Here is a 26316-nt window from a genome sequence, read left to right as displayed (position 1 = left end):
TATACATACGGATCTATAAAGTCACAAGACTGCTTGCCTAGAATGTGAAAAAAAACACTGATCCTATTAGTGTGTGTGTGTGCCTGCGCGTGCAGGCACACACATACATACACAAGTGCCTTGAAGAGTGTGCTTGGAAAAATATAATAAATGTACTTTGTGGGTGCCAGCATAGTGTATTCAAGTGAAATGAATACAGGATGTAAAAATAAACCTGCTATAAGAATAGATAGCTATTCATAAGACTCTAAATATCCTGCCAGTATTCTGGAAAAGTTCCAAGAGCTGTGACAGAAATATAAGTTTCTCTACATGCCAGAGAATCATTTGCTAGATAGTATTCCACTCAATGTGGAGACAGGGTAAGAACAGACAAGGAAATACAGGTTTTTTTGGGCTTTCCTTTGACTCTTATGCCTAATTGGCATCTGCCGGTAACACTGCCACAAAGTCCAACGCTAATTGTTATTCTGGCAAAAGTTGCTGGCAGAACAACAGATCCAGTCTCTGATTGCTTCCTGTGCTCCAACAAATCCTCTAGCTCTCATTACACATGGGCTGCTTTGAACAACAGAACTCACCATTTTGCCAATTACTTAGTTCATCATTTTGCCATTCTTATATGATCGACATGTAAGATTAAATTTGCAACTGTGCTTACAGGTTTACAGTATTACAGATGACAAATAATACACTGTATTCATTCATATATATGTGTGTGTGTTTTGCTAACTGCTGAAAGCGCCTTTGTTTCATTGAATGTTGGTACCCTACCTTTCCTTCCGAAAGAAGCTCAAGGTGATTAATAACAACATATAGCAATAAATGAAACAGTAAGGGAAACAACAAAAAGGAAAAAGAACTTCAGCAGTAAAAATGTTATAATAATCTGAGGATAAAAGTTCAATAATAATACCCAAGGGGAGGGAAGAAGGGGCAGAAAAAGAAAATATATTAAAGCACTCCCACCATGCTTCACTCCAGCATTTCCCCTCACCTGCACCATCTACTTTTCTTAAGCATTTCATGCCCCCAAATTTATTATGGAAGACATTTGGTATATTTGTGTTCCACATATTATCCCCAAGGATCAGTGTTCTTTCATCACACCAGCCCCAGCCCCAGCCCCAGCCCCTGTGAAGGTTCAGAGTAGGTACAAGGAATTCCTTCTTCAGGTGTGATATGCTGAAGCATTGTATTTGCAGAGGCTCCCCACACATTTTTGTACCCTGATGTTGCAGGTGTCTAAAATGCAGGATACAAAAGGCTCTGCACTTCAGACTGTCATCTTCCATGGCTTGAAAGGCAATTAAAAGTGAAGCGAGGGGCACTGTATTTCATGGTCACTGTGCTTAGCATTGGAAGAGGACACCACTAAGCACATGAGAGCTCAGCTGATTAGAGCATGGTGCTGTTAATGCCAGGTTTGCAGGTTCTATCTCCATATGGGACAGCTGCATATTCCTGCATTGCAGGGGGCTAAACTACATGATCCTCAGGGTCCTTTCCAACTCTACAATTCTCTGATTCTATACAAATTTTGAGACCTATGGTCTATCCACCCAAGGATTTGTCACTGACAGTGATATAGCCAGAGGCTTCCACATGTTTTTAACTACAATAGTTGCTAAACATGGGCTGGGGCTGGTGTGATGGAAGAACACTGATCCTTGGGGATAATATGTGGAAAACAAATACAGTGGTGCCTCGCTAGATGAATTTAATTCGTTCCAGGACTCAATTCATCCTACGTAAAATTCGTCTAGCGAGTCCCGGTTTCCCATAGGAATGCATTGAAACTTAATCAATGTGTTCCCATGGGCTCTGGGGAACTGGCGGCGGCATGGGACAGGGCTTCAGAGAAGGTCTCCGAAGCTGCGTCCCATGCCGGCTGCGCGCGGCAAGGGGAGAGAGAAGCGCTTCTCCCTGCCGCCGCCTCACCTGCTTCCCCCCCCCGCCCCGCCTGTCACACAGCGGGGAATCGGACAGGCAGCGGGGGGGGGGGGGGAAAGGGGAGGAAGGAACGGATCCGTTCCTCCGCTTCTCCCCCTTCTTCCCGTGCTAGTGTTCCGCTGGTCTCTGCTGTTTGGCCCATTGTTATATTGCCTATGTAAAGGTAGCTATAAATCCTTGTTTAAACAGTCTTTCCGTTCACCCTCCCTGCTACCACTCAGGTGTAAGTCAGCAAGACATTAAACAAAACTGCAGCACTTTCATGAGCATGCATACATGTGTGCAGTAATAACCGTAATACAGAAATATAAGCTAGAGTTACGTATGGGGGTAAATGCTTGGTCCAAACAGAGGAACCTTTTAAAAAAGTTAATAGGGATTAACTGGGATGGCAAACATCCATGAAAACTAAGAATTGGTTTTTTTCTCAGCTATCTTCCAAATGCATTAAGTAATCTAGTATTTCCTTCCTGCTACTTCTTGAATATAGAGTGGAAATTAAGGGTGAATGAAGTGATTTCTCCGATTAGCTATTGCATTACATTTTAACTCAACTGCTACGGAAACGAATAAACTTCCTGCTACAATTTTCTATAGGAACAAACTCCACACAGCCATTCTTACATTACTAGCTGATGCTAATAGGGCCATCATTCCACCCATTTGCAGTGCAAGACTCTTTATTGCGATTGCCATAACACTTCGCCTCCAGATGTTACAAGTTCCAGATGTTACAAGTTCCATTATTCCTGATGGCAAGCTATGATGGCCAGGGCTCATGGGAGTTGGAGGATAACAGAACCTTGAGGGCTTTAGGGTTCCCATCTCTGCTGTAACAGATGAACACAGCTACCGATCCCTCTGGAAAAATTAAATCATCGTACAAAATCATAGTCTAGCCTGGATTACAAGCATGACTTGTCTATATAGATCTTTCATTGATTCGAATTCAGGGTGAGTTTTTACAAAATTTACCCTAAAAAAAACTAAAAATAAGCCAATAGTGCTACAGCGTTTAGTGCACAAGGACAACTGTCAGAAGCATATCTTATTCATTATTTAGGATGCAACCCCAAATATAATGCATTTATGTATGCTATTTTCACTAATGCATTATTTTTTATGCACACTTTCCCCTAACATATGTATTATTGTAAACATTTTTCAGTCGGAGAACTATGGAGCAAATTTCAGATAAGTGAAAATTTCGAGGGATGGCTGTGTGCTGGTTTTCATATTGTTTCAGAAACAGCAAATTTGATATATCTGGCTTAAAATGTGAATGAAATTTAATTTCTCCCTCATCCCTACCCAAGAGCACACCCTACTTTTGCCTTAGGAGCAGCTCCTGATTCCAAAGCACCAGCTGTGACAATGGAAGCTAACACCCATCTCAGAAGTAATACCAAGCTCCCTACCTCAGCTACGAGGAAGGTGAAAAATCATGCCATGCCTAGGCAATATAAGGGTGCAGTTAAATTACTTTTCAGTTCCTTTAACTGGCAGCCAACCCAAGATTTTGCAGTATCCAATGAACACAGCTAGATCAAGGAGGGCTTTCCAAGTTGAAGGTGGCAGGGTGGGTAAAGGTAGGTAAAGGTAAAGGACCCCATGATGGTTAAGTCCAGTCAAAGGTGACTATGAAGTTGTGGTGTTCATCTTGCTTTCAGGCCGAGGTAGCCAGCATTTGTCCACAGACAGCTTTCCAGGTCATGTGGCCAGCTTCTGGCGCAACGGAACACCGTGACAGAAGCCAGAGCACATGGAAATGCCATTTACCTTCCCGCCACAGCAGTGCCCTATTTATCTACTTGCACTGGTGTGCTTTCAAACTGCTAGGTTGGCAGGAGCTGGGACAGCGCTGTGGTCTAAACCACTGGGCTTCTTGTCTTGGGCTTGCCGATCGGAAGGTCAGTGGTTTGAATCCATGCAACAGGGTGAGCTCCCGTTGCCCCGTCCCAGCTCCTGCCAACCTAGCAGTTCGAAAGCATGCCAGTGCAAGTAGACAAATGGGTCATTAGACCAAGAACTGACTGACTGAAGCACAATTTAAATACATTTGGAAAGAAGCAGTCTCCACTCCCTCATGCCCACCCCCAGTCCAGCCATATCAATAAACTCCCAAAACTGACACAGACGCTGGCCAAATCTGCAGAGTGAGACACCACTGGACCGGCTGCCTCCTCCATCCAACACTGAGCACAATCTCCAGTGCATGCCCAAGTGTGGGGATTTTTGCTTCTCATTTTATCTTTTAGATAATTTACCCAACGGTTAGTAACTCCAAGTTTCTTAACTTCAAAAACCAAAATTGTATTTTAAAGAAAAGAGCTGGTACAACATTGCTTAACATGATTACTTACACATTAATAAAGTTTAGTCACTTAAGTATTTTAAAATAATCACAGATAGATATGTAAGATAGGTATAATTGCGTAGACATCATGACATGTAAAATATTTCTCTACTTATTGCTTTAATAGTTGCACAGTGCCTAAAAATATTCATGAAGGATTAAGACACAGTATATTACCTAGTCACTAACAATTTTCTCATGTAATTATACATTTCAAGTTGTCAACCCATTCCTCAAAACAGAAGTGATACAAGCATCTCACAACTAATGCCATTTTAAGAGGGCAGACTGAGTCTGGCAAGGCTCACTTTATGACTGTGTGGTAGTGTGAGATAAAACTATAAATTTGATGGATTTATTAAGCAATTGAATACTCATTTTAGCATAGCTTTGCATCTCCATTTTGTGAAGGTGCCAAGTTTACTCCAAGTCTTGAAATAAGATTTATTTTACACAGTCTGCCTTGTAGATTGCAACAACTTGTGCACAGCTATTGTCTTAGAATGTTCAAAATTCCAAAAATTCCTGCAAAGCAGGTTTAGAAAGCATCTGTCCTCTAGCTCCTAATTCAAATAGCTCCATCAGTTGGAAGAGCTAAGACCGTAAAGAAAACAGCTAATTTTTCCAGTCAGGTCAGGTGCAGGTACCAGAAATGCAACAATAAACAGCCAACACAGAGTATTAGAAAGCAAACCTCCCTGATCACCACCACTAAGGGAGGAACCTCAGGCCCCAGGGCCAAATGTGCCCTACAAACCTCTCTATGTGGCCCTTGGGATCATACCAGGCCATACCACTGCCTCAACCTCACTCCAACTCTCTAAGCCTGAATGCCTTCCTCTCCCCCCTCCCCCGCCCCGAGTGCTTTTGCCTGAACTGAATGTGCTCTTAAACTCTGATAATTCTTCCTGCTTGCTTGAATGGAGGATAGAGAAGGGTGTGTGAGCGTGTGCAAAACATAGCCCACTGTACAAACGTAAACTTCATGTTTGTCGCTTGGCCCTCTTGCCACCAACCACAACCACCGCTGACTTGTAACCCCCAAACGTTTGCCTAGAGGGGAATGTTGCCTGCAGGCTTAGAAAGGTTGTCTACCCCAAGCTGCAATTATATCTGGACACCTCTGCCTCAAGCTGGTTTAAGTTCAAAGAGGTATCAGTTCAGGAAAAATATTTTGAACCTGGATGTCTACATTCTAAACTCCGTGGGATATTATAAAAACCATGGGCAAGACTTGATGCAACAATTTTTTTAAAAAAGAGGGTATGTTTCCTTGGTATTCAGCTGAAAGAACCAAAAATTATTATATAATTAGACGAGGCAAAAGATATGGCGCCCTAATCAAATCTGTGTGTATATGTGTTGCTACAGCAACTGTGATGAAGTCCATGCTGCATTAGAAACATCAGCTTTTAATGTCAGCTTTTAATACTTATTCATTAATTCACTCATTCATTTAGAGCAGGCATGTCAAACCTGCGGTCCTCCAGATGTTTTGGACTACAATTTCCATCTTCCCCAACCACTGGTCCTGCTAGCTAGGGATCATGGGATTGTAGGCCAAAACATCTGGAGGGCCACAGTTTGGGGATGCCTGGTTTCGATGCTGCGTTTCAAAAAGAAGAGTTCTCAGCTTGCCTACATATGATGAACTTCCTTTGAATCAGCCCTGTTTCTCATCTATTCCTGGATGGTCATCAGTGTAGTGGTCTCCTTATAAACTCTGAGGTCCTCATAATCTTTACTGTAATTTTACTGAAAGCACAGAAATTGATTTGACATATTGCTTAAAACACTAATAACCTCTGAGCAAGCTGCAACGTGTTAATTAGGGAGAAGCAGCAATAGCATTTCAGTCAAGTATTTAGCTTTGCTTCCAAACGTTAACAATTTGCTAGAAATGTATCTTTTATTTGCTTTGTCATGGACACATACAGGCAAACATTGTAGTATGAACCATTACTAGTTAAATGGCAGGCGTCAAATGGTTGTGTCTAGAAAGCAATCAAAACAGTGCCATCAGAAGCAAAGGCAAGCACCCATCTACTTTCTCAGGTTGCTTAGCTTTACAAGACTGAGAATATTAATGTCCAGAAAGACTGAGCTTAAATTCAGCTGTGCTGATTGTATTTAATATATTACAGAAGCACACACCATGAAGAAGTTTTACCCCCAAACTGAGGATAGCAATTAGGAAAGCAGACTGCTATAAATTGAGGCTGAGATTCCTACTGACACACACCAACTCAACAGCATATTGAAATCAATGAGACTGACACATGCAATTAAGTCTTGTTAATATGTGCCTGAGTGACGCAGGTGGCGCTGTGGTCTAAACCACTGAACCTAGGGCTTGCCGATCAGAAAGTCGGCAGTTCGAATCCCTGCAACAGGATGAGCTCCCGTTGTTCAGTCTCAGCTCCTGCCCACCTAGCAGTTCAAAAGCACGTCAAAGTGCAAGTAGATAAATAGGTACCGCTCCGGCGGGAAGGTAAACGGCATTTCTATGCGCTGCTCTGGTTTGCCAGAAGCGGCTTAGTCATGCTGCCCACATGACCCAGAAGCTGTACATCGGCTCCCTTGGCCAGTAAAGCGAGATCAGCGCCACAACCCCAGAGTTGTTCACAACTGGACCTAACGGGCAGGGATCCCTTTACCTTTAGGCATGTGAAGGACTAAAAATACATATTATTTGTCACATTTAAAAATTAGAGACTAAATTAGATGTATGCAAGAAAATGTGTACTGGGAGAGCACTTTTCAAGTCCACTGCAGCCTATTTGCTATATTAAAATGGTGACTTTGGTATTCACCCAGGTGTTTTTTTTAAAACTGCTATAATTGGAAAAGGCAGAAAACTCCTCACTCTAAACCAAACCAAACACATTTTCACATTTATCTCCAAAAGAACTGAAACTAATTGCAACCAAAGGTTGCTTGCAACCAAGTATCTGCTTAAGGAACATTTTCAAAATTATATTCAGTGCTAACAACTTACATAGCAAAGCCCCTCTCAATCAGGGACGAAAGATGAAGATGCAGAAAGGAGAAAAGATTGTTTGCCTTGCTTGCAGTCTATTGATTATCTCAGGCACTCTGAGAAAGGGGCTTAGTGACTGATTCCCAACTAGCTAAGAAATCAAAGATTTAACACCATTCACTCGTACAATGGAAACACTGTAAGGGGGAGAGGGTGCTTTTCTAACTGCAATATTTAAATAGCACTAATTGAAAAGCTAATGTTCAGCCAATTCTTTTTTTTTTAAAGCATTAGCTGTACTCATTAGCATGTTATGTTCAGTATATTTAAATGTAATTTTCATTAAGGATTTTTATGTATTTAACTGTATCAGTAAGTCAGTATATCATTCTTTTTTCCTGTGTAAGAGATCCGAACTAAGGCACCAATACCCACAGTCCCAGAAGTAAGCCCTACTGAATATACTGAAACATGCATCTTTTGTAAACCACTTTGAGCAGTTTTTTAAAAACACAATCAAGTTGTGTATAAATTTTATGAAATAAATAATAAATATTGAGGTTGAAATATTGAGGTTGACTCCCGAGAAGACAGAAGTACTGTTTCTGGGGGACAGGGAGCAGGCGGGTGTGGAGGACTCCCTGGTCCTGAATGGTGTAACTGTGCCCCTGAAGGACCAGGTGTGCAGCCTAGGAGTCATTTTGGACTCACAGCTGTCCATGGAGGCACAGGTTAATTCTGTGTCCAGGGCGGCTGTCTACCAGCTCCATCTGGTACGCAGGCTGAGACCCTACCTGCCCCCAGACTGTCTCGCCAGACTGGTGCATGCTCTGGTTATCTCCTGCTTGGACTACTGCAATGCGCTCTACATGGGGCTACCTTTGAAGGTGACCCGGAAACTGCAATTAATCCAGAATGCAGCAGCTAGACTGGTGACTGGGAGTGGCCGCCGGGACCACATAACACCGGTCCTGAGAGATCTACACTGGCTCCCAGTACGTTCCTGAGCATAATTCAAAGTGTTGGTGCTGACCTTTAAAGCCCTAAACGGCCTCGGTCCTGTATACCTGAAGGAGCGTCTCCACCCCCATCGTTCAGCCCAGACACTGAGATCCAGCGCCGAGGGCCTTCTGGCGGTTCCCTCATTGCGAAAAGTGAGGTTACAGGGAACCAGACAGAGGGCCTTCTCGGTAGTGGAATGCCCTGTGGAACGCCCTCCCAGCAGATGTCAAGGCAATAAGCAGCTATTTTCCTTTTAAAAGACAACTGAAGGCTGCCCTGTTTAGGGAAGTTTTTAATATTTGATGCTGCGTTGTTTTAATAATAAATATGGAGCCACCCAGAGTGGCTGGGGAGACTCAGCCGGATGGGCGGGGTACAAATAATAATAATAATAATGTTGCTGTTGCTGTTGTTGTTCCAAGTGTATAAAGCCCTAAACAACTCTGAACAATATCTGAGACATCATTGTACTCAATTTATACCTGCCCGTTCATTGCTGTTATGTATGGGGGCCTGTCTTCTGGTTCTGCGTGTGCCAGAGGTTCGTTCCATGGCAGCTTCCTTGTGGAACACACTACCCACGGAAGTTATTATACAAGCTACAGCACTGTACATATTTTCCTGGATTCTTCACATCAGAACCTTTTTTTGTAGGACAAATTGCACCAGTGTTTACATCAGTTTACAATGATGTTGCAGCAGCTTCAATAAATAAATAAATGAATGAATAAATAAATAAATATCGCTGCAGGCGTGATTCTGACTATTTTTTTGCTGGTAATCAAAACATTATCATTTTGAAAACTGAAATTAATGTTTTAAAAATTCCTCTTTTTGGCATGCTTTTTTGTGAATTGGGGTGAATGTATGTTGCGTAGTTTTTGAGCAAGATTTTTAAAATCTCATTTTTGTCAATGAATAGCAGTCACAGCCATCCCAGCTAGGTCGACCATTCACTCAGGTGTGTGAATAGGAAAGCAAGCATATTCTAAGGTACAGTAGGCTTTTGGCTACTTTTTTTGGCCCTTTTATTTCCAGGGAGTGCTGAAAGGGTGCAATTCCCTCATGTCTTCTCCCACTGAGTGATCCCTCCTCCCAGCAGACAACTCAGAGTGATGTATTCCCAGGCTTTGGTCATGGCTAAGGAGTGGCATGGCTAACATAATGGCTAACGGCGTTTCCTTGCGCTGCTCTGGTTCGCCAGAAGCGGCTTAGTCATGCTGGCCACATGACCCAGAAGCTGTACATCAGCTTCCTCGGCCAGTAAAGCGAGATAAGCGCCGCAACCCCAGAGTTGTTCGCGACTGGACCTAACGGTTAGGGGTCCTTTACCTTTTAAGGAGTGGCATAATAGCCTCCATTTAACAGTGAAAGTGGCTCTTTTCTATGTGGCAAGAAAAATCTTCTACTTGACAACTGGGAGCATGGATATTATTTTGAAAAGTCAGGCATAGGCATTATGCTTGTTAACTAGTATTCCTTGCAAAGTATTATATTTCTTAAACACGGCTAGAGGTATATAATGAAGGGGGATTATACTTTTCTTGTTTATACTGTTGTGCCAGCTTCCAGGATTTCTTCCCTTATAAGGCAGAGTTTCTACAGTCTAATCCTACATTGGAAACTATTTTCATTGTTTAAATTACATTTATTTCAACACACTTCACAGCTTTTTAAAGCAAATAAAACAGATAGATATATCAAAATGCTTAACTGCATAGATCCCTTTTCTGAGAGGAGAAGATCACCACGGGTGGTTTTCCTTTCCCTGATATGTATTCTGGTGTTAGAGGAGACTCTTGAGAGTCCCATGGACTGCAAAAAGATCAAACCTATCCATTCTGAAGGAAATCAGCCCTGAGGGCTCACTGGAAGGACAGATCCTGAAGCTGAGGCTCCAATACTTTGGCCACCTCATGAGAAGAGAAGACTCCCTGGAAAAGACCCTGATGTTGGGAAAGATGGAGGGCACAAGGAGAAGGGGACGACAGAGGATGAGATGGTTGGACAGTGTTCTCGAAGCTACCAACATGAGTCTGACCAAACTGCGGGAGGCAGTGGAAGACAGGAGTGCCTGGCGTGCTCTGGTCCATGGGGTCACAAAGAGTCGGACACAACTAAATGACTAAACAACAACAATATGTTTGCTGAATAGCAGCATAAAAACCTAGTTTCTACAAAATCCTGTTAATTGACAGAGGTAATACAGCAATAGCAAGTCTAATCTGTACACAAGCGGAAAAAAACACCTTACTATTATATTTCAGTAGTCTTTCCAATTCATGCTAGTGCTCAGGCTGCCAAACATCAATATAACCATAAAGCAAATTTTAAAAACAGACTATATATTCTGAGCTTGCTGATCAGAAGGTCGGCGGTTCGAATCCCTGTGACAGGGTGAGCTCCCGTTGCTTGGTCCCAGCTCCTGCCAACCTAGCAGTTCGAAAGCACGTCAAAATGCAAGTAGATAAATAGGAACCGCTACAGCGGGAAGGTAAACGGCGTTTCCATGTGCTGCTCTGGTTTGCCAGAAGCGGCTTTGTCATGCTGGCCACATGACCTGGAAGCTGTACGCCGGCTCCCTCGGCCAATAATGCGAGATGAGCGCGCAACCCCAGAGTCGGTCACGACTGGACCTAATGGTCAGGGGTCCCTTTACCTTTACCTTTATATATTGAATATTATTTATATCCTGCTTTCACTCTGAAAGAAGATCAGAAGCATACACCATAAACAATTTAAAAAATCAACAGAAAAAAACCCAGAAGCAAGTTAGACATAATGTCCAGCTTCTCTGACTGCAGTATTTTAAACTGCAATAAATAGAGACTGTAATATTTTAAGATACTCCCACTGGATAACTGTGTTTGCTAATCACCAGCTTTCTCAATCAATCTTAGTGTATAATGAATATTCTGCCACCCTAGTCGAGGGAACCTTAAGTAAAATAGAAAGTTGCATGTAGCACATACTTTTGAACTTCGTGACATTGACTGTGCCTCAGAAGTTTGTGCACAGCTTATAAATGGGATGTGCATAGAGATCAGCTGATTTTTTTGTGCACCTAGTATTATACATAAAAACAATTTTCTGTATATGATGTGCATCCCTTGTGTTGATATAATTGATATATTAGCTAATATTTTATTTGACACTGCTTTGGGGTTTGTAAATGTGAATATACATAATTCTAACCAGAACTGCATACTATTATCCAACTGTTAATAGTGGCATTACTGCATACCTTGGGCAACAAGAAACCATAGCTAAGGCTATAGTCCTTGGTTTGGAGTATTCATGTGCACCAAGTGGCCTAACTTCCCAGGGAAATCAATTTGATATGTATTTCTTTTATTACATTAGATACTACAGTTATAGCCCATGAGCCTATCTATCCACTCACAAAACACGCAACAGTTGGTTGCAAGGGTACGTACAACATCTTCTCTTGCATCATAAATAGTATTAGCTTAGCTAAATTCAGATCTGCATTCCTTGTGTTAACCAAGTAACAGTGCAATCCAATACATGTCATACTCAGAAGCAAGTCTCAATAGGGCTTACTCTGAGGCAAGTGAGCATAGGACTGCAGCCTAAATACTTGTGTTTGTCAGTTGCAGGCAGTTACAGAAGGACTGAATATGTTTTTTCTTTCAGTCCTATTTGTTCCAATTGACTCAGATTCAATATTTTTCCACTGGTAGAGACAAAGCGCAGAGAAGGGTCATCTGCACTGTCACAGCTTTGTCTATTGCTTACTATATTGGCTTCATTCAAAAAAGGAAGATCCTACAAGCTGTAAGACTGCCAAGGATGCAAATGTACCCAACAGAGGTATGGCTCAGAGAATTATTACTCAAACAAGAGGATTCTTATTCCTTGAAATCCAATACAAGAAAATCTCAATGAAGCAATATCTCAAAGTAATATAATTTGGACAGGATTTCCCCTCCTACTCCCATTTTATGGGCATTTGTCTATTTTAATAGATTTGTATCCCACAACTTCAAAAGCTCCCATTATATTAACAAACTGAATGAGCAAATAACATTTCTGCATTTAGTCAGGATATAAAGAGAAATATGGTGTGCAGGGTAGGAAAACCAAATGTGCTATTCTTAAATTACAGGTGTTTGCCTTCTAAAATAAACAACAACAGAAACAACAGCATAAAGATTGAAAAGAGTGCATCTACTCCAACACTTGCCACAAAGAGCAATCATCTGCATATTAATAACCATACACTCTTAGTGCCCAGAATTCACCTGGCGTAATTCCAGAGTTCAGAATTGTCACTAGTACACTCCTACTTGAGATTGTAGTTCTATCCATCTGGTCATTCACTCACACAATTACAAACCACATGAAGAAGTTAGTGGTTAGTGAAAAGCAAACGCCACATGCCCAGGTTTAGATGCTTATCTTATCTCAGAAGCAAAAAATGGATTGAGGAGGAACAAAGGGGTTGCAAGCTCCTCTGTGAAAGTCCATATGTTTGCAGAGACACAGTAAGTCATAGTTTGGCTTACTGAGTCACGCAAACAAGGCAAATGTATTTGAAACATCTTTAACACTCTTACGCACTATATAAACACAAAAAATATTATTCATTATAAAATTTTAAATTACTGGATTAAAGCATCTCTGCTTTACTCATCCCACATCTGCACCATTATAACACCTGCTACACAAGCCAATACTAATAGGCTGCTGTCTATGAGTGGGGAAGAAGCCCAGACCAGGAGATAACAATTTATGATAGAAGACAGATACAGGCAACTGAATCTAGCATGAAGCAACTCCGAAGTGGCAGCCCAGACCAGTAAAAAATATACAGTAAAGGTTTATATAAAACAAGCTTCTCAATTACACAAACTTTTAGCTGAGAATATAAAACCTAGAAAAGTTAATGTCTAAATTCTCATTACATACAAAAGAAGCAGGATTAGAAGACATTCTTGGAACCCACAACTGGATTCAAAACTAACCTTTTGGAGGAGCATGACATACTTATGTTGGGAGGTATAGCTGAACTAATAGGGTCTTTTTGCCAACCTGTGAAAGTCTGGTGGCCAGCCAACCCAATCACAACTTAGACACCAAGAACCTATTTTTTTAAAAAAATAGTTTTTATTATTTAAAATCAGCAGAACGACAAATACACACTTACGTATAAAAAGGAATAATAAGGTGGGGGAGAACCTAATTAACAGCACCTGGGCTTTGCTGATTAATCAAATCAGCACAAGGCTAATTGCACCTGGCCAAAATAAATCCTTGACAGCTGCTACTTCTAGTCTACCTGGGATCTTGGGCTTCACAGAATGAAACTTCTCAAACTTCTCTGTTCTGCAATGTTCCTGTTCCTGCATTAACCACACATCAGAATTATACACCTGTGCAGTGCTAAAATATGGAGTTATTTGTTACATTCTCTGGAGTAGGAAAAGAATGTGCATAAAGACAACATCTACTAGCCACCCATAAAGGATCATGAATGCTTGCATCTAGCATTGATATGTTCACACTCATGTCACATTCGTTCCTCCAGCTTTCAAAACCAGTGCCACAGATTATCACCTTCTACCCGCTTCAGTATCACCTTATCACTTATATTCACAGGCCTCAAACTCATTAAGGGATTTCTGCAAAACACATGATTTCGTTCCAGACAATCCCAGCTGTTAGCCACTTAAACCTGGTACTTGGGACCCTGGAATACTGTGTCATATGACATTAATCAATGCTAGATCCAAACAATTTAACTATGTCCCTGGTGCACTTTCACTAGGTTCACATATGTATAATTGAGAATATAATCTGATTTAACAACATTTTGCATATATACCTATCATTTTAAATTACATATCTATTAATACCTCTGGGCTGACTTTCAGACTCATTAGTAAACAGAATACATTTTACTTAATTATCTTCTTCTTAAGGGTTATTCAGTTCTTTACACCTCAGCTATATGTTCAGAATGCCGCCATGAAACTTGACAACTAAAGCATATATTTAAGTATATGGAGCAGGTATCATATTTTGTTCTGTCTCTGTACAACATCCGGTGGAATGCAATCTCCATCCAGACGCATTGTAAATTGTGACACAATAATAACACCTTTGCCTGTGGATGTAAACAGCCGAAAAACTACAGATAAAGAAGGTCAATCTACTTGCACAAGGAACATAAGTGTATTACAACTTGTTAGTTTCCTTTTGAGCTTTAGGAATATAATACTAGATAATGTGATAAAGCCAGCTGTCTGTATGCTCCAAAACTATCATGATCTAGTATAAAAGTTAGCCTGAATAACAGACATTTTTGAAACTTGGAATCTTATTACAATTTTCTTATGAAACAACAGAATCCTGTGAATTTATTATGTGGAAGTGTCCCCATCAAATATGCTCTCTGGGAAGTGTTTCCACACAACTACAGCCTAAATTATCAAAGGAACCGTCTGATTTGCAAGAGTAGTAATTATAGTCTATTATTTTCTTTATCATTTAAATAGACAGCAATTGTAGATATGTGTCTAGCAGAAGTATTTGTTTTTTAGAATGCAATCTGTATAAATTTTTATAAATTTTATGGAAGTCTGGAAGCAAAATGAAGGCACAAAAGTAATCACATAGACTGCCTTCATGCTCCATTACTGTACCAACCGACAGTGAGCTTTGAGTTACGTACTACTAAAGTATATGCTCTAACATGTTCCATATTTTCCACACTGTTTTTAAATCCCTCCCTTCCCCCTTTTAATTCTACTTTTCTAGTGTTAAAAGGCATGCATTTAGCAGGTTTCTGTTTGATTTATTCTTTAAGAACATATACCTTGAGAGCACTATATAAATATTTAGCAATCACCATATGCACAGCCTAGACTTCAGAGCACTTTCCCTGCATAGGCAGAACAAAGAATGCAGAGAAATTTATGGCACAAAGAAACAGGCATTTGTTTATGGCACGCACAAAAACAGTTATACCAACCAATAAATGATTAGGGAGACATGTTTGGATTCTTGTCCAAGGGCATCTTCAGAAGGCCTAGTGTTATGAAAATTTTCCAGTCACTAGGACAGGTTAGATACACCTGGAAAATATTTAAAATTGAAGATGCCAGGGTGTCTGAGCACAAGCTTTGTATGCAAAAGGTATCTGGCATTTTCATGTAGGGGTGGAATTAATGGGGACATGGTGCTGTTCAGTATAGTAGACAATTGTGTGCTAGATGGACCAAATGTTTGCTCTTGGTGCAAGGCAGCTTCCAATGTTCCTAAACAGCCCCTGTTTTGAACAACTGATATACACACCATTTAAAAAAATTGTTATTATTATTTTTAATTTGTCACATAAATCGCTGAACAGCCGCATGAAAGTAGCCTGTGCTCCACGTTTTAAAGTATAGGGAAAGTACTTGCAAAAGGAACATAAAATGCACAACATAATTTGCAGTTGTCCCTTACCCCCACCCCCCACCTAACCAACTGTACAACCCACATTATGAGAATCATTTGCAGCAGGTGAACCTTTGACACTCCAGATGTTGTTCAACTCAAACTCCCACCAACCCAAGCCAGCATGGCCAATGGTTGGGGTGATGAGAGCTGTAGCCCAAAAACATTGTGTGAAGGGAAGAGGTAGAAGTGCAAACACGGGGATCCTGCCACCTATTCTAGGTCCCTAACCTGCTGTATCAAGCCAAAGTTAATGGCAACTTCTAGGCAGCAATCCCACGCACACTTACCTAGGAGGAAGCACCACTATTCACAGGGGAACTTGCTTATAAATAAACATGCATTGTTTTCGGTTAATAAAAATACACAGAATACATGGTATGCATTCTATGTTAATCATACTCAGAGTAGATCCATTAAAATTAATGCACATGACTAACTCAAGGCAATTAAAATCAGTGGGTCTATTCTGAGTAAACCTTAACTGGACCCCCTCCCCTTTTTCTGGCAAAACTGCACCTAAAACTGTTATCAAATTACCAGTAGAAAGTGTATGAGTTTAACTGATTCCAATATTCCCATGTTGATTTTAGAGTATACTTCAGCAAGAAATTTATCTTACCACTGTCTTCAACAGAGAAGTAGAACATGTCACTAGTTGCATTGTCACCTTCCTTCAAGACATAGCAGATCTTCATGTCATCAATATCAGCTAACAGGATAATAAAAAAGCCATGTGAGTAACTGAATCGCTACAGTGCTGACACAAAAGACTTCTCAGTAGTTTGAACTTCTAAAAGGAATATGCCCGCAAACTGCAAATGTTATTTGCAGACTTTATATTTTATTTTGGATACATAATATCCTCCTCTTCAATGCAAAATACAACACAAAAAATATATGCAAGCAACAATTCTCAAATCAAACCAACCACAAATTTAAAAACAAAACAAAAAGTGCTGAAATATGGGTATTTTTGTTTTTGCTAAAGGCTGAAACATGAAGAGAAACTTAAAAGTTACTTTTTAAAAGTGATCTTAAAACTCAAGTCCATGACTTGAGCCATTCTGTTTTTCAAAGAGCTGTTTAGATTACAATTCCAGGATTCAGTACCTTCCCTGAATGCAACCTACCTGGAATTTTACGATTGTGACCCACATCCACTGAAATTGCATCTTCAGATTGAACACTTGCACAGGAGCCAAAGGCCTGTGTAAGGCAGACCCAATGGCATTTCCTTTCCTCTGAACACCAGGCAACCACCACAAAAGGACCCTAGTGTACTCTGGATGTTTAGCACTACAACTCTCATTTGTCCCATCCACAACAGCCTTGCTGGCTGATGCTGATGGGAGTTGTAGTCCAAAGCATCCAAAGGGCACCAGGTTGGGGAAGGCTGATGTACAGAAACAGCCTCTTAATGTTCAATCCTATGCCACAAGGTTGCTGCTCAAGAAACCTATGCTCTTTGAGCACAGAGCTACCTGGGTGGCTCTTTGAATGCTGTTATTTTTGTGTGTCCATACCAGTGTATGTAAAGGTAAAGGGACCCCTGACCATTAGGTCCAGTCGTGACCGACTCTGGGGTTGCACGCTCATCTCGCATTATTGGCCAAGGGAGCCGGCGTATAGCTTCCAGGTCATGTGGCCAGCATGACAAAGCCACTTCTGGCGAACCAGAGCAGCACACGGAAACGCCGTTTACCTTCCCGCTGTAGCGGTTCCTATTTATCTACTTGCATTTTGACGTGCTTTCGAACTGCTAGGTTGGCAGGAGCTGGGACCAAGCAACGGGAGCTCACCCCGTCACAGAGATTTGAACAGCTGACCTTCTGATCAGCAAGCCCTAGGCTCAGTGGTTTAACCCACAAATAGCAAACAGTTTCTATATAGCTACTACACAACTTGTTGGCATCCAGACTTGTGTTATCATAGTGCTACAGGGAGGGAAGAAGCCACAAATAATATTTAGCATTCTAATTGCTCAAAGCACTTCACAAAGTCAGTAATACAGACCCTATTACCCCCCACCCCTTGCTGGTTGAGGACTGAAGCTAATGATCCACACCGTACGTTTAAGGCATATTCAACACACATTTAATGCACATGAATGTCTCCAAAGAATCCTGGGAAGTGGAGTTTATGGGTACAGTACTGGGAATTTTAGGTCTGTGAGAGGGAAACTAGTTGCTGCAATTCTTAAGAAAAGGTCATGTGCTTTAAACGTGCGTTCAATGTACTTTAAATGTATGCTGTGGCTCTGCTCTTTAACAAAATACTTGTCATTTTACAAACACACCTATATATGCCACTAATCAAACACCATCTATCCCAGAATGGATTAAAATCTGTGTGCCTTCTATAATGCAAGTGGTTTGTTGACTAGAATCTGTAAATCGTGCAAGATCTTAAAGCAAACAATAATCGTAAAAGCTACAACTATTTACATGAAATTAACACTCCAAAGAAACAAATAAGGAGGAAGTCAATTAGCACTAACCTTGAGTAAAGGCTTTAACACTTCCATTTCCTAGGCCCGTATGAATGAGAAGTCCATGCTTTGGCCCATCTGTGATTTTGTATTTCAGCAATTTGTGTGAGCTGTCTCTGTCTTCTGCCTTCAGGGATTTGCTGGTGATCAAGAAGCCAAGGTGCCCAGTTGGAATATTTCTCAGAGTTGAGGCACCCTTATTCATTACTATCTGTGGCACCCCATTGTCCAGGGAATTGATTTGGATCTTCATCGTCTGTGGGTGACGTGTTTCAACGATGGTGTCAGGAAAAACATAGAAGTCTGAGTGGGTCCCATCAGTAACAGTAAAAGAAAAGCTATCGTGAGTCGTTTCTGTGCCATCGTGTCTATAGTTGATCAAGTTCTCATTTAAGTCTTGTTTAGTGAAGCTGGTCACAGGGTAGCTATTGTTGTAAATAATCTGACCATGTACAGGGACTTGGGTAATTATGAAACGGAGTAGGTGGTCAGGTGTGTCCCGATCATCTACATTAAGCTCAAATGGAGTGATCAGTTTGGTCTCCCCTTCCTGAATGTTCAGGTCATGGACAGTTAGAACTGGCTTCTTATTGTCCACATCGGTAATGGAGACTCTGAAAGTGCGGAAGACTGGATTATAGCCATCTGTCACTTCAAACTCAAAGCTATCCATCTTCACCTCATCCTCTGCAGTGTGGATGTAATAAATCTTGTTTCCAGCTAGCTGGAGCTGAGTGAAGGTAGTGACAGGAACACCAGGGCTGTCAGTGTTCTCCAAATGTCCTCTGCTTGGGGCCCGGGTGATACTGAATTGGAGATGCTCATCGGGGCTGTTAATGTCGCTTGTGCTGAGGAGGTCAGTAGTGAGTGTCACTTTCCCACCTTCTTTCAGAGTCACTCCTTTATTGATCACCTCAGGGAAGACCATATCAATACTACTGATGGTAATGTAGAAATATCTGTCTATCAAAGGATTTATGCCATCAGTGACATCAAACTTAACTAAGTCCCGGACTCCTTGTTGGCCAGTGTGAATATACTGAATACAACCTTGGTCTATGTCATCCTGCGTGAAATTCATACCCAGTGTAATGTTGCCTAACACCTCTCCTTCTTTGTTCATGCGCTGCAGAAGGCCATGCCTGGGTACTAAGCGAATAACATATGTAAGAGTCTTGTCCTCTGAATCTATATCGGTGGCCTTGAGGTCCCGATTAGTGATAACTTTGGACTCACCAATCTCCACTTCTAACCCATCATTGATAGACATCCTGGGTGTCTCATCATCCACTAAAATGACCATAATTAACACTTCCTGCTCCACGGTGTGTAGGCCATCAGTCAGTTGGATTTTGAAAGTGTCCTCTTTAGTCTCTGAGTCATCATGCTCGTACACAATGCTGGATGCCTCCCGGATTTCTTCCAGGGTGAAATTGTGTACAGACACAGTACCAGTGGTTAGCTGGTTAACAATCTGCCCATGCTTAGGAGGAACAGTTATAAAGAAGCGCAACTCATCTGGAGGGATATCACCATCAGCACCATTCAGAATGGGAGTGTCAATCACCAAGCTCATCCCTTCCAGCACCACAAACTCACGTACAAACAGTTCAGGCTTCTCATCATTAGTTGGGATAATGACAATGGGAAAGAACTGGTGTGGCGAGAAGTTGATACCATCAGAGCAATGGAAAGTGAATCTGTCCTCCAGTGGTTCTACCCCTTTGTGAATGCTCTGCACATAGTTGATGTGCCCAAGACGAACATCCTTGATGGAAAAAGCACTAATGGGAGTCCCAGCCCTGGATTTTTCAGACCCAAGGGCTGGAGAGATATTCTCCAGGTACCCAGAAGTGGTTTGTATTAGTATGGTACACAGAATATCATCTCCAGGGGTGTCTACATCTGCCACATCCAGCAGCTGCAAGCTCAAAACATTTTTCCCTCCCTCATAAACAGTGAATGGTTCTTCCCCCACCATAACCTCAGGAGCAATGCTGTCCACTGGCAAAATAGTCACATTAACACGCACTCCTTCCACTGTGCTGCCTCCCACCACCCACTCACTGGAGAGGTCCGAAATAGTAAGATTAAAAGCATCAGACCGCTTTTTCATACCAATCTCCCCACCAGTGTGAGCATAGACTACTGTCCCGCTTATGAGGTCCTGCTGGGTGAATCTCTTAGAGGGCACCCCATCCACTAAAATATCGCCTAGTTTGGGGGGATCCTCTACAATAAATGTTAAGGCCAGTTCATCAGTGTCCTCATCTGTCCCCTGGATAAGAGAAGTAGTAATTTCAGTGGCACTATTTTCCAGCACATCAATAAAGGCCCCCAAAAGCCCATTACTACCAGGGAGAGTGATGCTGGGACGCTCATCATCCACGGGCTGAACAGCAATCTTAACAGTGATTGGCACTTGATGGACCCCATCACTCACTTCCAACTGGAAGGAATCACTTGTGTGCTCATCACCGCTATGCTGGTAGGATATGCGACCATTAGCAATGTCATCTAACAGAAATGATTCACCCTGTACCATCAACCCCTCGTCCAGGTAGCGCAGGTGGCCATGCTGAGGTGCCTCAGTTAAGGTGAAGACAATCCTGTCAGTGTCTGTATCCTTATCAGTGGCATCTAGCTGACTGCTGGTGACAAGAAAGCTGCCCCCCTCAGACACAGTGAAGCCAGCGTTGGTGATTTGAGGGGGTTGGTTGTCCACTGGCTGCAGGAATAGCGTGAAGGTGCCTGGCACAGAATTACCTGCCGTGTCTTCTACACTGTAAGTGAACTGCACCACTCTTGGGGTGATCCCAAGTTCCTGGGCTGGTGGCTTATATGCCACCTTGTGGTGATTTATTTGTGCTTGAGTGAAATGTGTAATGGACATTAGGGGGTTGTCAGTCAACACAATCTCTCCAGCCAATACGGGGTGGTTTTCATCAGTGTCAGTTGGTGGTGTGAGCAAAATGTATCTCAGCTCCCTGTCATCTGCGTCCAAATCAGTGTATCGCAGGTAGCGCTTTCGGAAATGGGTCACCTGATATTCAAGAACAGTCATCTGCAAGGTGGTTCCTGGATACAATTCTGGGGGCAGGTTGTCTACTGGTTGAACCTTGATGATGAACACCTGCTCATCAGATTGATTTGGGGGGTCATTATCATCCTGGAGATAAAATGCAAACTGGTCCATTACTAGGTTGGTGTTATGAGGCCCTGTGTGTCTGTAGAACAACTTTCCATCCAAGATGTCCTGTTGCAGCCATTCAGTCACCTTCTTCTCATACACACCTTCACTCTCCACAAAGTGCCAGGAGGATGTCCCACTATGATCTCCCACCACATCCTCCTCCTTTTCATAAGAAAATGGAATCTCTGCCTGACGCAGCAGAAGCTCACCAAGACGTTGACGGGTAGGTGTATCTGGAGATCCTTCAATCTCCTTAAGCACAAATCGAATGGTTGAGTCTTCAGAGTCTATGTCAGTAGCACTGAGGACAAAGGGAGAGATCTGGACCACCTGATGCTCACTTAGGACTAAGCCAGTGTTAGCATTGAGGATGGGTGGCTGGTCATCATCTGGGGCAATAGTGATTGGATAAAGAAACTCCACCTGGTGTCGTCCATCCCCCATACGGAATACAATGTTATCACTGTAGCTGTGCTCATTGCCATCATGCTGGTAGATCACCTGACCAGCCCCCAACTCTGCTGCAGTAAAAAACTGGCGGCCAGGTGGTACACCCAAAACCCTGAGTTCACCATGTTTCAGTCCTCTTGTAACCCATACCTTCACCTCATCCAGGTTGTCCTCATCACTGATTTCAAGATTGTCAGAAAGTGGCCTTGACTGGCCTTCAAAAAGCATCATCTGAGGCCCAGCAACTCGGTTAAAGACAGCCACTGGGGCCAACGTGTTCATAGGCTTCACCACCACCATGAAGGCAAACGGCTCTGAGGAGGCACCCTCAGGGTCCAACACCTCCATCTCCAGCTGGAAGAGCCGCTCCTGGTCAGAGTCCACTGTGGGGGGCTGGTAGGCGATCTTCAGCTCCCTCACTTCTTGCTGGGTGAAGGAAGTGAGTGGCCGGCTGGGGTCATCGGTGCTGATCAAGTAACCCCGCAAGTGGGGATCGTCGGTCGCCCCCCTATCGAGCCCACCTGCACTGGGCCAGGGCGAGGTGAGGTTGAAGAGCAGGAGGTCAGATGGGCTCTCCAAGTCCTCAGCAGCCAACATGTCGGGGGTGATGGCGGTGAGCACAAACTGGTCCACCTCCATCATGAGCAAAGCCACAAAACTGGGCTTGGGCGGGGTGTTCTCGGAGCCTTCCCGGATGCGAACCACCACCTGGAAATACTCCACTTCGCCGGGGCTCTCCACGGAGTCGTCGTCGCCGCCGTCCTGCTGCAGCAGCTCCACCCGCATGGGGATGTAGTCGCGGTTGGGCGACGGCGTGGTGGCCGTGTGCTCGTAGCGGATCCCGTCGTCGAGGAAGCGGCCGCACTCATTGCTGTAGCCCGCCGGCAGGGGGCGGCCGTGCGAGTCCACGAGGCGCCCGTAGGCGGGCAGGTGGCTGCCGCTGCCCGCGGGGAAAGGCAGCGTGGTGAGGCGGCAGCGGCGAGCGGGTTCCCCGGGCTCGGCGAAGGCCAGCACTTTGGCGTCGAGCGGCGGGCTGAGGCCGCGCAGCTTCTCCACGGTGAGCGGCAGGTTGCGGCTGAGCAGGCGCAGCTGCTGCGAGAGCACCTCGGCCTCGAGCGTGAAGGGCGCGACGAGGGTGCGGCTGGGCGAGTCGTAGCGCAGCTGCAGGCTGAGGCGGTCGCGGCCGGGGCTGCGCGAGCCGTAGTGCGTGTACCTCACCTCGCCGGGGCCGAAGGTGCACGGGAAGCGCTTGGGGGAGAGCGCGCCGGGGCGGTGAGGCGCCGGCGGAGGCCCGCTCTCCAGCACCGTCAGCACGCACTTGTCGCCGGGCTGCACGCGGAGGACCAAGTCCCGGGCCGGGTCCAGCCACACGGAGCGCCCGAACGGCACGCGCAGACCCCGGTTGGCCACCAGGATGGCGGAGGCGGCGGCGGAGGCGCCGTCGAGCGCGCGCGGGTCTGCCTCGGCCGCCAGCAGGAGAAGCGACGGCTCGACCGGCTCGGGCTGCTGCTGTGTGTGTCCCGGCGCCGCCAGGCTGTAGAGCAACAGCAGCATCAGCGCCCTGAGCTGCCTCGTCGCTCCGGCCATTGCGCCTCCTCGGCGGTGGCTGCTGCTGGGGCCCCTCGCGCCGGAGTTTCGGCGGGCTTTGGGACCCGGCGACGGGGCGGGACGGCGGGCTGTGCCTGTGGCGTGAGAGGCAGGCAAGGTGCACGACCCCCGGCTCCTTCGCGCTGCTGGGAGCGGGGCGCTCTGGGCTCGGCCTCTGCCCGCCGCAGGTACTAAAGGGAAGGCGAAGGGGGGTGGGTGGGAGCTGGCAGCTCCTCGCGCCGCCCAGGAACACCCTCGCCCCCCTCCGCGGCCCACCCAGGAACCAAGGGCTCGCTTCCCTGCAGCCGAAAGCGGCGAGAGAAACTTCCCTCGCCAACTAAGCCAGCCCCCGAAAAGAGGGAGAGGGACTCTTCCCCTCTCCAGCTCCGGTTGCTGCCAGGCTCGCTCCCTGCGCGGGAGGGACGCGCTCAGGGCTCCGCTGGCGACTTTCAACGAGGAGAAGAGCTTTCCTCGCTGGGCACGGAACTCGGTGTGCAGAAATCAGTGGCTCCGGGACATAACTTTCTCCTTCTCTCCCTCCCCCGCGCTGTTGCGTTGGTTCTACGGGTAGGATAGGAAGAGTGTTTTTCGCTGGGTTCCTGCCACTGGGTGTACCCAGATTCTTCATAAAAGTAAAGTACAAGGGAGCCCTTTTTAAGCCAAAAAGGTAAAGCGCCTTCTGAGAAAGCCACAAAGGAATTAAGGCTGCAACCCTTACTTTGGGGGAAGTCTGGTTGGACGTAGCATGGCTTACCTACGAGAGAACATGCATAGGATTTTACTGCAAGTGAAGCCTCATAGCTCTGCTCAGATAAATTAACCAGTTTCCTTCTCCAAAGAGAAAACTTGGGACTTTTGATAGCTTCACATTTGCACAGCTGTAACCATTTTAAATCAAATACATGTATATAACGTGTGCTATTCTCTTGAGTGCCAGCTTGATGTTCTTTGGGACTGCAGTTCTGTGCACACTGATATAGGAGCATGTGTTACTGAACTCTGGGGCTTATCTACAAGTAAACATGCACAGAATCATAGCGCATGACACTTTCTCACCTATCATAGAAAAATGATAGCTATAACTCTCTTTAGTTGCTCCCAAATTGCTGGAAACCTGAACGACACTCAAGGCAAAAGCAGGGCTCCATTTAACATAGCAATAGCCTCAAGACTTTGTATTTGGTAGAAATTCACAAACAGGCAGGCGGCAACCCTGAGATTTTGCTCTCCCTTTGTACCCTTGGCTTTGCGATTTTGTTGGACTCATTTGCAACAGCTTGCTGCTTTTCAGCTCACCACTTTTCCTTCACTGCATTTAGCTCTAAATGGAGAGGCTGCTGCTTACGCCCCCAAACATTGAACAAGTACACATGCCAGGTGTGGGGGTGGAGCTTCATTAATCGTTCCCTCTTACATGCAACTTTTAGTGACATCCACAGACCTGAAGTCTGTGCTCATGAACACTGGGTGGGAAAAATAACATTTGGGGTGGGAACACCAAGAATAAACATATTGGAACCTAAACCATTATTGCCATTTCAAATTCATAAAACGCAAACATTCTAAAAGCCTATGCCTACAATCCGAACTTATGACTTGGATGAATCGGAGTAATTCCCATTGAACACAGGAACTCTCTTCTGACTAAACATGCATAGGACCAGCCTGCCATTCTGTGGAGGCTTGAGAATGAGTCCAATTGAACACCACCAAGCTTGACTTCCTAATAGACCTAAGCAGGATTCAGACTTTAAATGTATTTGTGTGTGGTGCTTGTTCCACTGATCATTTGCATTTCTCTAGGCAATTGGCCTAGACAATTTTAAAACGTGCATCTGTTTTATGTCTCATTTTCAGATTATCATGCACAGCACCAGTTATGTCTAATACATTTTGTCATATGCCGCATTTTAAAAACTTCTTCTCTCAAATGAACTTTCAAAGCATAGCACATTTTATGGCAAGAGCTCTCTCCAAAGCACTGTTGCTTCTGGTTCTTATATCTATATAGTTTCACGTGGCTTCGTTAATTTGAAACAAAACAGATTTTGAATGCTTTTGGTCTAAACATTATACTAAATTGGCTTAAATAATTAGTCCTCATGGGCTGCCAGTGACATTAAGTTTAATTATGTTTGCTCACTTTTTCTAATTTATTCTATGTGCTAGTTTTTTGTTTTGGAAGCAACCTGAACTGTGCCCTATTCTTCAAGTAATAGGGCAATGTATGCAGCGGGACAGAGAAAAGGTGCTAGACAAAGGGAAAAGGGTTGAAATAGCACCACTGATACAGCTAGTTAATTTTAGCCTAGAGCTTGCCAATCAGAAGGTTGGCGGTTCGAATCCCCGCAACAGGGTGAGCTCCTGTTGTTTGGTCCCTGTTCCTGCCCACCTAGCAGTTCGAAAGCACATCAAAGTGCAAGTAGATAAATAGGTACCTCTCCAAGCGGGAAGGTAAACGGCCTTTACATGCGCTGTTCTGGTTTGCCAGAAGCGGCTTAGTCATGCTGCCCACATGACCCGGAAGCTATATGCCGGCTCCCTTGGCCAGTAAAGCGAGATGAGCTCCACAACCCCAGAGTCATCTGCGACTGGACCTAACGGTCAGGCGTCCCTTTACTTTACATGTTTGTGTGTGTACTTTAGATAACCAATATGCTGACCAGGCTGTTGGGTGTTGGAGTCCAACAACAACAACTGAAGTGTCACACCTTCCCCATCTCTGCAGGGAACTTTTTTTTTCATAATTAGCTAGATTACAAATTTGGAAAAAATGGAATGGTCAGCACATGGAATTAAAAGGCAACTTGGCCCCGAAACCACACTAGAGGATTCTGACA

The 26316-nt window shown here is 44.0% G+C and overlaps 1 protein-coding gene across 1 annotated transcript in view; it reads right to left on the bottom strand.

The window, feature by feature from the left end:
- The window catches only part of FREM3 (FRAS1 related extracellular matrix 3), a 92759-nt gene extending 67361 nt beyond the window's left edge, over positions 1 to 25398 (bottom strand). Inside the window, exons 1-2 of the mRNA XM_035112018.3 lie at positions 18256 to 25398; positions 16378 to 16467 (exon numbers count right to left, since the gene is read on the bottom strand). Coding sequence (XP_034967909.3) covers positions 16378 to 16467; positions 18256 to 23476 — 5311 coding nt within the window. The 5' untranslated portion in view covers positions 23477 to 25398. The remainder of the gene's footprint in view (positions 1 to 16377; positions 16468 to 18255) is intronic.
- Positions 25399 to 26316: the final 918 nt, after the last annotated feature.

This window comes from Zootoca vivipara, chromosome Z1 (assembly GCF_965207765.1).
Source record: "Zootoca vivipara chromosome Z1, rZooViv2.hap1.1, whole genome shotgun sequence".
Lineage (NCBI taxonomy): Eukaryota > Metazoa > Chordata > Lepidosauria > Squamata > Lacertidae > Zootoca > Zootoca vivipara.
This window is presented reverse-complemented; position numbering and strand designations above follow the sequence as displayed.